The sequence below is a fragment of the Lutra lutra genome, chromosome 1 (assembly GCF_902655055.1).
Source record: "Lutra lutra chromosome 1, mLutLut1.2, whole genome shotgun sequence".
In the NCBI taxonomy this organism is placed as follows: domain Eukaryota; kingdom Metazoa; phylum Chordata; class Mammalia; order Carnivora; family Mustelidae; genus Lutra; species Lutra lutra.
The window spans coordinates 208333612-208346101 of NC_062278.1; the positions used below are offsets into that span (position 1 = coordinate 208333612).

General features: G+C 56.8%; 1 protein-coding gene across 5 annotated transcripts in view; it reads left to right on the forward strand.

Moving 5' to 3' along the window:
* The window catches only part of ZDHHC3 (zinc finger DHHC-type palmitoyltransferase 3), a 52610-nt gene that overhangs the window by 38996 nt on the left and 1124 nt on the right, over positions 1–12490 (forward strand). For 3 of the 5 annotated variants that reach the window (XM_047696078.1, XM_047696098.1, XM_047696088.1), the window contains one exon: positions 2869–2999. In XM_047696078.1, coding sequence (XP_047552034.1) covers positions 2869–2999 — 131 coding nt within the window. Of the gene's footprint in view, positions 1–2868; positions 3000–5470; positions 5791–12490 lie in introns of those variants that run through there. The other 2 variants (XM_047696105.1, XM_047696114.1) reach the window with 1 other exon arrangement.

Here is a 12490-nt window from a genome sequence, read left to right on the forward strand (position 1 = left end):
GGAATGCCACAGACTAAGTGGGTCTCTCACAGTTCCGGAGGCCTGGAGATCCAGGAACACGGTGCCAGCCAATTCGGTCCCTGGGGCCGCCTCGGCCTGGCTCGCAGACGGCCAGCTTCTCCTCGTGTGCTCATGTGGCACTCACCACATCACGGGCCACCCCCTCCCCCACCAGCTCCTGACTTCACAGAACCCTCATTGCCACCCAAAGGCCCCATCTCCAGATAACATAACACGATGGGTGGGGCTCCCACATAGGAATTTTGCAGGTGACACAGTTCAGTCGGTGTCACCGTGTCTCCCAGGTTTCGTGACTCCTGCAGTTCTGAACGCAGCCAGCCAGGGGGAGGGTCAAGCTGGCAGGGCGTAGGGAGAAGAGGAGGGGGCAGGTGGATTTCTGCATTCGGACCATTCTGCAGAGCCGGACGGGGCCCCAGCACATTCCTCGGTGACAGTTCTGGGAGTGCACACACCCTGCTAGGGCCCCAGGATCCAGTCCAACTCCAGATGGGGCCTTGGCAACTTGGCAACGCAGTCTGACCGGGACGTTTACTAAGCCCGTCGCTCCCTCCACCTACCACTGTCAGGTTAACGGACTCAGGCAGTGATGAGAATGCCCTGGACCCCCTGTGAGGCAGAAGTGTCTGTCTTTGGAGCACAGCTGGCAGGGGCCGTGTCATTACTGCCTGCTGAGAGCCAGCTGGGGCGCACAGGGGTCCAGCCAGTCCCCAAGCTCACATGTTTAAGAGGAGGGCCATGATTCAAGCCCCGGTCTGGAGTGGGCTCTTCCAGCCCTGCCTCAATGACCCCAGGGCCTAGGGTCCTCCCTGAGGACTATTGGTTGTTTTCAGTCAAGATTCCTGAGGGAAGAGGCTTGAGGCAGCAGTGCCTGTGGCCGCTAGGCTAGGAGGACAGTCCCCAACACGGAAGCCTGAGATTGGCCCAGTGTGACAGTGACCACCATCACTGCTCAGCCGTGGACGAGCGGACTCGCATCCAGCTTGTGTAAGAAGGGGAAGGGATGTCCCCAGAATGAGGGCACTTTGAGTTGAGGTTTAATGAAGGGTGGAGTTAGGTCGTTTACATTCCCTGGGTCAGGTTCCTGCCTCCCTACCTCCATTCCTAGCTCCCGGGGCCAGCCCAGGACAGGAAGGATCCGAGTGGCTGGGTGAGGACGGAGAGTGGGCCCTGGTGCCAGGCTCTGCCTCCCGCTCCAGCCCCAGGGCAGCCGAGGTGGGGAAGGAAGGAGCAAGGCGCCTCCATCCCATGGGCACCCCCTGTGTGCTTATGCTGGGACCCGGCCAGCCTGTGCGGATATTCTCATACTTTCTCAACCGTGCCTCCCAGCGAAAGGGAAAACTACAGCTCGGAGAGCCCCGGCCATGTGCCCACACTCCCGTGTTGTCTGGCTCTGCTCCAAGATGGCTTGTACAGCAGGGAGCAAAGCCCCGGCCTCCCAGGGCTAGAGGTGTGGTGGGCAAGGCAGACAGCAAGCCAGGACAGGAGCAAATGGGACTCCACGGGGCGCAGCGCGGGAAAGACGCAGGAGCCACAGAATATTAGTGGTAGCTTCTTAGCAAGAGCTCGTGGTGGGGAGTTGGCTTCAGGATCCTCACCCTGCTGTGTCTGCCTGACTGGAACCCTCATCCTGCCCGCCACCCGGCCCCGCGCAGGCGGCTGCCACACCCGGAGCCTCCAGGGGACCATCCCAGCCAAGAAAGCCAGAGGGGACAGCTCTGTGGACGATGTTGAGCCCTGAGGGGAGCGTGAGGAGATGAAGGCATTTGGATGATCTGTTGCTCACCCCACCACCCGGACAGTAACAGCGCTGTGTCTCCGGCCGGTTCTGAAGGTCCCGTGAGGGAAGCAGCAAGGAAGCCCCAGAATCCCTGAGTTCCCAAAACCCGGGAAAGCCCGGCCCTGCCCTCCCAGATTGGACCCCTCTGGCCAGGGCAGCAGGCCTGGGCCCTGGGGCAACGAGAAACCTGCACCACAAGCCGGGCCGGGACCCCCGTCTCCCAGTGTCGTCCCCAGGCACCCCCACCCCCTCCTGCGGCACCTCAGTTTTCCTCTCCCTTCGGGGGCCCTTCTAATTTAGACTTGGTCCAGACATAGGCTTCTGCTGTTGCTGAAAATAGAACCACATATCTGGTCAAGCCTCGCTGCTCTGTGAGGAGGGGGTGGAGGCCTGGACGGGGACAAGGACTGGTCCGAGGTCTCACACACATAGCCCCGGCAGCCTGGGCTCAGAGAGGAGGGGAGAGCAAACGCAGCCACTCGGGGGCCGGGGGCGCGCTTCCCCGGGGGCCTGTTTCACCCCTAGCTCGGGGCCAGGCCCGGCCGCCAGACTGCCCCCTTGTACACGTCGAATCCCAAAACCCCTGAGTGAGCCTCCAGATCTGCCCCTTCCTGTCCCCCAGAGGCAGATGGAGCTGCAGGAATGTCCAGAAAATTAGTGGCCAAACCGGAACCAGCCTGAGGCCGCCCCACCCGTGCAGCCTGTGTTGTGCTCTCTGAGGGGAGGGGGCTCTCCCTGTCTTCACACCTTCACGCGGTGCAGCCTTTCTGGGTCCTTCCATGTGCAGGCACCGTGCTTGGCAGCAGGGCACAGACACTGGCCGGGGAAAGAGCAGGGGTGAAGGGGTGTCAGGAGGGGAAGCCCCGGCAAGGGCCTGTCCTGTGGAGAAAGGCCTCCCCGAGGGAGTGCCGGCGCATCTCGGTGGTGCCCGCCGGGCCCCGGGGCCAAGGACACGTGGCACACGTGGGAGGAACCAGGTCCTGTGGGGCCGGAGGCTGAGTGGGGCCCTGGGGACGTTGAGTGGCGGGCAGGGCGAGGCAGCCCCAAGTCCCACACGACCCTTCTCGCAGAGTGCAGCTCCTTCTCGCCGCCGACCACAGTGATCCTCCTCATCCTGCTGTGTTTCGAGGGGCTGCTCTTCCTCATCTTCACCTCCGTGATGTTCGGGACGCAGGTGCACTCCATCTGCACAGACGAAACGGTAAGCGGGCGGCCTGTCCCCCGCCTCCGCTCTGCGGCTTGCGGGGGTCCCAGGGCGGATGCTGTGGGGAGGGCTGCGTGCAGGCTGGACCTGGGAGCCCAGCCAGCCGGGCCCAGGAGGGAGGTGTGCCGGCCGCGTCCCCCCATTTGCAGTAACTCTGGACTTACACACACACACACACACACACGAGTCTTTTCTTGGGGCCGGCATAGCAAGTCACACCAGGAACGAGGCCTAGCAGCTTCGGTGAAGGGTGCCCTTTGCCAAAAGTCCTTCCGTCCTCCCATGATGGTTCCTTGTTACATGCTCCGCTGTGTCAGGTGCTCTGCTGGGCACAGGGCCACACTTCCCATCCGAGAACTACAGTCCTAGGGAGGGGATGATGGACAAACGGTGCCTGAATCCAGCTGGAGTGGGCAGGGTCTGCTTCCTGGAGGAGGTGACTCCGTGAGTAGGTCCCAAGGACAGAGTCAGGAGACAGTCTGCCTCAAGCATCCCCGAGCTCTGGGCCCCTGGCGCCCACCTTCCCACTGGGTACCGCCGCTTGGTCCGGCTCTGGTTCTTGTCCATTTCCTCCCCCTCCACCCCCCATCCCTACCTCCACCCTACCCACAGCTCCTTCTCTGGGAACTTCGAGGCTGCTGGCGGGGACAGGACTGGAGCCTACTCCCCTGGTGCTATGGCCACCTGTCTGTCCTAAGTGTCCAAAAGCCTCCAGGTGGTCAGTCTGTTGCTGTGACATGGACCTTTCTTCCTTTTTGGCTCTGGGTTCCAGGTGAGGGGCCCCAGGAGGAAGGGGCAGCACTGAGCTCCCTGTGAGGAGCAGAGGCATGAGGTCCCAGGCCCTTCTCGGCACTCCTCCTGGCTTCCCAAGCTCCCCTCTGGTGACAGATGGCAGCATCAAAGGGGCCTGCTGGTCAGTCCACATCAGATGGAGGCTCGTAGGGAGACAGACTCCTTGCCACTGCTGTTGGGACACCATCTCTTGGATCTGTGGGAATTCCCAGTGGTTTAGAATGTTTCAGGGGGCTCTCAGCAACTTTATCTTCTATAAGAAATAACATCATCAGAAGAGTTTCTCTAAAAACAGTAGCCAATGGTATAGACCCGGCTATGTGTCCAAGCAGGAAGTGTGACCAGCTTCTCTGCCTACGACCCACAGGGAACCCAGAGGTGACGGTCATTCCCCTCCCTGCCCCCCCCCCGCCACTGTTGCCTGCGGTGTCCCCACACAGCCTGCAGTCTGGGGGAGCCAGAAGGACAGCTCACACACCCTTGACCCTGGTCTTCTTCCCCTTCCGGCCCCTTCCTAAAGGGAGTTGTGCTGGAAAGGAAAGCAGAAAAGAAGGAAGGGTGCATCTGGAGAAAGCGCGTCTTCCCCTCCGCCTGGACCCTCCCAGCTCCCTGGCCTGAACAGAGATTTGAGTTAGGCTGAGCCCTCCTACTCCTCCCCGTTCCTCCTCCTCCCCAGAGACCAGGGCAGACAGACCCCCGGGCCAGGCGCCTGCCAGGCCACTTCTCTCCTGTTCTCCGAGCAAAGACACATCCTCGGGCCCTGCCCGCTGTCCAACTCCATCAGAGGAGGGGAAAAGGGAGGGAACAGGCTTCCTCACCAGCCTACTTTTCCTGTGAGACTCGGTGTGGGGAGCAGCCCAGGCTCTGGGCACCCACGAGCGTGGCCTCTGGGCCCGCTTTTTCCCAGAGAAGCACTAGGAAGACCTTTGCCATGCCCGGGGCTGGCTGGCTGTCCAGGCAGCCCCTCTAACCTATACTAATCCCTTTCCTTCCTCCTCTGTGGTGGCTTCTCTCTTCCCCCACAGTCTCTGACTCCTGTTGGACCTTCTCAGGTCCGCCTTGCCCACCCCTCTGAGCTGGGTGCTTCTTGACCTCCCAGGCTGGGGGGACTAACAGTGCCTGAGCAGGTCCTTTCATTTGTTTCTTTTTTTTTTGTCTGCAAAGTGGTCACAGTCGTGTCAAACTTGAACCTACCCAAATTAAAGGCCAGCATTGGCTGTCACGATCACAAGCCCCTGCCGGCTCTGAGGCTTCTGGCACCAAAGCCCTCACAGCATCCCCGGACCATAGCCAGGCCCAGTGCCAGGCCCAGAGCCCCTCTGTACCGCCCAGTGTGCGTACATGTCGCGCCTTCAAACTTAGCAAAACACCCCGACACGCCTGTGGGAATCCAGGCTCAGCGGCCTCTGGATTTGCTCATTTTCCCCCTCCCTCCCTGGAGGGGCTTTGTAAATATATGCCCACATACCCCCACCCCCACCACCCCCCAAAAAATGCAATTTTTTTTCCTTTGACACTTTTTATGAGAGAAAGAGAAGGAAAATGTACGATGTAGGTAGGTTTGTGGCTTTAAAAGGGAGCAATGACACCATTCACCTCAGGCTAATGGACATCCCTTCCCCAAAAACCACAGCAATAAAGAGCTTGACTGAAAGTATGATTGTTCTTGTTTTCAGGGAATAGAACAATTGAAAAAGGAAGAGAGAAGATGGGCTAAAAAAACAAAATGGATGAACATGAAAGCCGTTTTTGGCCACCCCTTCTCTCTAGGCTGGGCCAGCCCCTTTGCCACGCCAGACCAAGGGAAGGCAGACCCGTACCAGTATGTGGTCTGAAGGACCCGACCAGCATTGCCACCCAGACACAAACCACATCACAGCACTACCGTCCCCTCCGTTCTCATGAATGTTTAAATCGAAAAAAAGCAGAACAACTACTCTAAAACTTTTTTTTAATGTCTCAAGTAAAATGGCTGAGCATTGCAGAGAAAAAAAAATGTCCCCATGTTTTTATTTTTAAGAGATCATCCTTTCTATTTTTTTGGTGACCGAAGCTGCTCCTCTTCTTTTTTTTTTTTTTTTTTCCTTTTTTTAAAATCACTTCTCTGGCCTCTGGTTTCCTCTCTGCTGTCTGTCTGGCCTGACTAACGTGGAGGGCGCTGTCTCCGGGTGGCCCGCCTCTACTAACTGAGGGAGCCGTGGGCTGGGGCACAGACGGACCACCGGCCCCGACGCCTGGTGGGGGATACTTAGGAGAGGCAGGGGGACCCCCCACCTCCCGCTGCCCAGGAGGCGGTGGCAGGCGCCCCCACAGGACTTAAAACGTTTTCACCGAAGACGGATCCTTACCCCTTATGGCTGAGATGGGCAGGATCGGCCGGAGCCCTAAGAAGGGCCGTTGGCACAGCGGCCTCATCCCCCAGTGTGGACACGGTTTGCCTCCTTGTACTCCATGGGCTTGGGGTGTGCAGAGTGACTTTTGGGAGGGTGGGATCAAAGGGGTCTTATTTGTATTCTGAATCACCAATTATATTCCCACGGATTATTTGGAAGAATATGAAGGAGAGACGTTTTTCCAGCTCAGAATGCCTTACACAGTCAAAAGGAGAAAACAAATGATGTGGTTTCAGGTTTCCTTTGTCAGGTCTGCTTCCTCTTGGCACCACTTCCCTTCCCTTTACCCCCTCCCGCTCCCAGGTGGCCGGTGAGCTGCGCTGATGCTGAGTGACACCGCCCACAGCCCCTAGCGCACAGCCGTCCTGTCCTCAACCCCCTCCGCCCCATTTTGTAAATCCCTAAAGTGGGTTCCCTCTGATGTCTTGGACACCTGAATGCGCACGTAGCCACGTCTTTGTATTTTAACCTGGGAGGCCGTCGTCCCTGCCTCTGGGGCTGACGGAGATGTGAGGGGTCGACCTCACGGCCCCCAGATTTCTGAAAGCTGGCAGATGCCCCCCCCCCCCCGCCGCCCCGGAACCAGCGGGACTGAGTGGCCTTGCCCCGTCCCCCTTAGCACTTCCCGAATGAAATCCCACTTCCAAGAGGAAAGCCTGAAGAGAGTGGGGAGATGAGGGGGCCCAGGGACAGGGAGGGCCCAGCCAGTGCAGCAATCACAGAAGTTGGAGGACTGACCATCAGTGACTCCGTACACGTGGATTTGGTTTTTTATAAGTGATCACCACAAACCTCCTTTTTGAGCTTGTGCTGGGGGTGGTGGGGGCGGGGGGTAAGGTCTACGAAACCCAGTCCGGGACAGGGAGGAAGCTCGTCGAGCCGCCGTGTGGTTTTCCATGAACCGTTCAGTGGAACGTGCTGCCTCTTTTCACTTTTGTCCGTGCTTCCACATGGAAACAAAATGCAATAAAATTTTTCCAAAACCTGTTGTCACTGAGCCGTGTTCTCTCACAGCGCTGCCTTCAGGCCGAGCCGCGCTGGCTGCCGTGGGGCCTCTGTTCTGTTGCTCCTAAAGGCTATTTGTTTCTGCTCCTCCTCTTGAACGAGGTGTCCGAGGTGTCCACTGCGCTGTCTTTAAAGAACCCGTTAGCCGCCCGCCCTTGACCGAGCCTACCCCACCCACCCCCGGCCTCTCGCTGGCTTCTGCTGCCTGAATCCCCGGTTACAGAAAAGCCTTCCAGTCCGCAGAGTTTGCTGGAGCGCGGGGCCCCGGGAGAGAGGGACCCGTTTCCCTCTGCGCACCCAGCAGAAAGCGGTGTCTAGCTGGAGGAAGGCACTGGAAACCTCCACAGACCATCCCAGCGCTATGAGGAGCTCGTCCTCATCCCTCCCATGTCACCAGAGACCTCCACGACCCTCCCCAAGGCAGTCAGCCCCGGCTTGCCTCTCCTGTGCTCTTGACGCCCTAAGTCAAGGCTGAGGTCTGGAGCGTTTGTTTGGTGTTTGTTTGTTTTTTTAATGCTGTATTTAAATCTAGTTGATAGTGTTTGTTTCCCACAGGCTCCCCCCCACACACACTTTTTGCAGTTTGCTGAGGTGTGTGAAGTGTGGCTGTTCAGTGACTAGCGCGGTTTCGAAGGCTCTGGCCTGCTCCCGCCCCTCAGGAAGCCGTCCCTTGGGTCCTCCTGGCGGGGGGGGTGGAATATTTTATATATTTGGATACCCTCCAAACACTCCATCCTCAAGGCATTTTTCTTTTTTTAAGTGATCCAGGTTAGTTCTTTTTCCCATGGGATGTCTGAGGAAGGCAGTAGATGGTGCTGAAAATGTATTGATTTTTTTTTTATTACTATTGAGTCCTAAACATAGAAATTCATCATTTAAACCTGGAAATTCATCATTTAAACCTGGCGTCCTAGGCCTGTCCTTCCCAGACAAGGCTGCTTTAGACATCCTGTGTGGGTCTCCCTCTGTTCGGCCAGAGGGAAATGCCCTCAGAAGATAGGAAAACCCCAGGTTCCCTGTGGTTTTCCTCACTCCCTCTCACTGGAACGGGAGACATTTTGGGGGAGCTCAGGGACCAGGGATGGGGCTGTCGTCGGCAGCGGGGTGACCTGCCATCCACACAGAAAGAAGCGGGCATCCCTGAGGGTCCCCAGTCTTCCCAGACGGCTGAGGAGAGAGGACGTGTCTCTGCACAAGGGTGGCCCAGGCTTTTGGCTTTGGCACAAGGGCTCCGGTGGTGCTGGGTGGGGTACGCCCCTGGGCAATGAGCCCGTGGCAGCCGTGGTCTTTCAGAGCGTGGGCCCTGGAGCGTGGCAGGGAAAGAGAAAGGAAGGCGACATGGCAAGCCGGATTAGGTGACTCCTTCCCAGCCATCGACTTCAGGCGGTGGTTCTAGCAACCGGGCCAAACGTGCAAAAGGCCGCTCCCTCCAGGCAGATGTCCGCCTCTGTGCCCAGGCTTGATGACTTTGTGCCCCCAGAATGAGTTTGGGTAGCAATGCAGGTCCCCCATCTCCTGTTAGTCACACCATTTCCTCTCGGGAATACTTCGTCTCCAAAGAACCAAAGTAACACAACTGGAATGACTAGTTTTGCTCCTCTGGGCTCGGCTGCTAAGAAAGTCACAAGCCACTTTCCACCGTGACACGGAAACCAGCCCCTGGCCAGTCTGCTGTGTCCCCAGGTGGAAGCTTCATTCCCCTGCCCTCTCCCTCGGAAAACAAGTTCTCGGTGGCATGACCTCCGTGAGCACCCCAGCAAGTCAAAGTCACTCCAGGGGTCCATCCGCGCACACACGGAAGCTAAGAAGGAAGGAGTGTTTGCCACATGGACATAAGGGCGTCCCAAACCTCTCTGCTACTGACCTTACACAGCCTGGCGACTGGGCATCAAAGGCTCTGGCCCCCCTCAGACTCGGGTTCAAGTCCCTGCTCAGCGACTTCCTTCGCGTGTGACTTGGCGCAGTTGCTGACTTGAGCCTCCGTGATCTCACATGTCAAACCAGGGAGGCCGTCTGAATCACAAGGTCGCAGCGAGGGTCAAATGAGAGTCGTGACCATCACTGTGACAAAGCCGTCTGGCACCGGCGTGGCTTCCATGAACATTAGTGCTGCCAGACCTCTGCTCTTCAAACCACAGTCACAACGGCTCCTGATCCCTGAGACCAGCTCGTTGGTGAGAAGTGACATTTAAAAAAAAAAAAACAAACAAAAATCCTTGACAGTTGTAGAGTAAGTTATCATTTCATGAGACTTTGTCGGCGGCGGTACACAGTTGTACAGAAGAGTGTTGCCTGTTGTGGGTCGAGTAAAAGGATGTGAAACAACAGATGAAGAGAGAATGTTCTCTGGCTGTCCAAGGAGGAGGGACGCGGCATGGGCAGCAGCGTCTCCAATTTTCACCATACGATGATGTGGGGAGTCGAGGGGGCAGGGGGGACAACGAGGTCTTGCTCCGTGGGTCTCAGAGGAGTCCTTACAGAGCCTATGCTCGGGGTCTCTGTCTCCCTCGGGAGCTCTCGTCCTGGTGCGTTCATTCTGGGGACTCTGGTGTGCTCCCGTGCAAATGACAGCTCATGCGTCATTGTGGCAGAGGGAGGGCCAGAAGCCCCCAGCCACACCCTCCCTTACAAGAGCTGTTGGCTCGGCCGCGCGGTCCTCCCCAGGAGTCAATCATTCTTGCTCGCTTGGGCCTGACGTAGGTATTACTGTTGTCCCTGCAAACGTCCCGCCGAAGGACTTTGCCTCTGGCACGCCTTCGACTCAGAATTGTGTCGTACCAGGAGAAAGAGACCCCGTTGGCTCCTCCTGAACCCACCTGCTCAGACCCTCACACCTCTCTTAGGCTGCAGATGCCTTTGGAATATTGTCTTCGTCCAGACTCAGAGTTGACCTGGATGTTTGTCCACTTAACCTGCTCAGGAACTTCATCTGGTGGACGGGCCGGGCTCTGATCTAGAATGTTCTTAGGAGCTTGGTGAAGAGGCTGAGTGTCGCCATGAGTGCTCGCCACAGAGCACCGTCGTCCTGAGGGCTCTTCTGCTTCATCTCCCTCTCCGGCTTTTTCCTCTGCCTTGGTGATCAGCACGGGTAGAGTGAGAATTCACAGGAGGACTGAAAACACCCTGGGCAGAAAGAAGGCAGAGACCGGTTCTCACCTGGGTTCCAACGAACAGCAGAACAAGTTTTGGCCACCATAGTGGCCTCTCAGACCCTCTGTTTTCCCGCTTGCCAAATTGTTGGTACCAACAGCCACCTCCACTCAGGGCGGTTGTGAGGACCCCACAATCATGGCTTTGAGCCAGCATGCACACAGTCTGGGTGTCCCCTCTGTCGCCTGCCCTGCTTCCTGAGGATGTCCCAGCTTCCCTGAAATCATGCTTCAGATGCCTCTCTGGACAGGCTGCAAAGCATTGCCTGGGAGGGGAACACAGCATCCACCAAAGCAAGTGTCTCCGGTGGCCCCTGTGGCTTCCGCTCAGCAGGGAGGCCTGGAGAGGGGCCGGTCCATGGGCACCAACAGCATCGGGTGCCCTTGACCTAGGCGAGGCTCCCTCAGGAGTTGCCAGCAAGGTCTGTTTTCTGAAACAGCTCTTCTGTTCTGATCATGACAGTAACACCCGCTCATTGGTGAAAGCTTGGGACGTGCAAGGAGTCCACAGAAATTAGTACAAATCACCTCTGACCCCATCCCCAAAGGTACCCGCAGGTCCCGTGATGTCATGTCCAACTATCCTGGCTTCCTTGCCTTGTCGCCAGTGGGCAGGATTTTCCAAGGTGACGTAGAACTGTATCAACACCGTTTTTCGGAGCTGAGTTGTGTTACACTTTGTAGAACAGCAGACTCAGCCATCCTGAGTGGGTGTCTCGACTGATCCCAGCTTGTCATGTTGTCAGTGTTCAAGACTCTCTTGCTCACATCTGTGTGTCTCCGATTATTTTTTTTACCTGTTCTTGTGACATAATTTCCAACTTGTTAACAAAAAAACGTGGCAGGAATCGCCCAGAGAGCTCCTGCGTTTGCCTCCATCAGCCTTTCAACATGGAACCATTTCATATAAACACAATAAAATACAAAAACCTGGGAAACTATGGATGCGAGAGCCTTAACACCTACAGGCTTCGTTCGGGCTTCTCCACGTGCCCCACCGAGACCCTTGTCTGTCCCGTTGCCTCGCTTGTCCCATCTGTGTCGTCTGCTCCAATCTGTGAATCCTCCGTCTTTGTCTTTCATGAACTTCGCCCCCCCTTTTTTTAATTAAGATGAAATTCACACAACATAAAATCAACCCCTTTACCACGTGCAGTTGCCATACAGCCATCACCTGTGTCTGCTTCCGAAGCATGTTTGTCAGACTTTGACCCTCTCGAAGATCAGAGGCCAGGTATCCGGTAAACTCCAATTTGCGTTTGGCTGATGTTTTCTAATGATTAGATCAAGAGTGTGCGTTCGCGGGGCGCCTGGGTGGCTCAGTGGGTTAAGGCCTCTGCCTGCGGCTCAGGTCGTGATCTCAGGGTCCTGGGATCGAGCCCCGCATCGGGCTCTCTGCTCAGCGGGGAGCCTGCTTCCTCCTCTCTCTCTGCCTACTTGTGATCTCTGTCTGTCAAATAAATAAATAAAATCTAAAAAAAAAAAAAAAAGAGTAGAGAGCTTCACCTGCCACATGGGTCTCTTCCTGAAGACATGCTTTTAAGAAAAAAAAAAAAAAAAGAGTGTGCGTTCGGGGCGAGAAAAGCATGGAGGTGATGTTAAAACCGTGATTCGGCTCAGGTGATACCCGCCCGGTTCTGTCCCTGGTCTGCCCTCTGCCACTAGTGTCTTCCAAGGAGATACCCTGAGATCAGCTTCTTCAAACGACAGGTTTTTTCAAGAACCGAGAAACTTAAATCTCTGAGATGAAGTGGGAAGAGAGAGTGTTGGAGAGGAACTGGCCCGGAGGATGGGGCAAGCCTCAGTCTGTGGGTGTGCCTCAGTTTCTCTTTCTGCATAACAGAAGGGATCGTACCAGTTACGGGAGGCTCTTGTGTGGCAAAGAAGAGAGAACCCAGAACGAGGTCCTCGGAGGTCGTTCTGAGGTGGAATGGGTCGTGTGAATGAGCAGTGGCTGTGCCTCGCAAACCCTTGGCTTCTGGCTTCTGGCTTCCAGCAGAGGCGGAGGAAGGCAGAGGCTCCGGTGGGGCTGGAAGCCTTTGTGGAGGGGGCTGTGGTTGGAGAGCTGACCTGACTATGCCTTTCACTCCTGCGGGCTTCTCCCCTTTCCCCTCACCCTCTTTCTGTGGCCTGGCAGCTGAGACGCCCA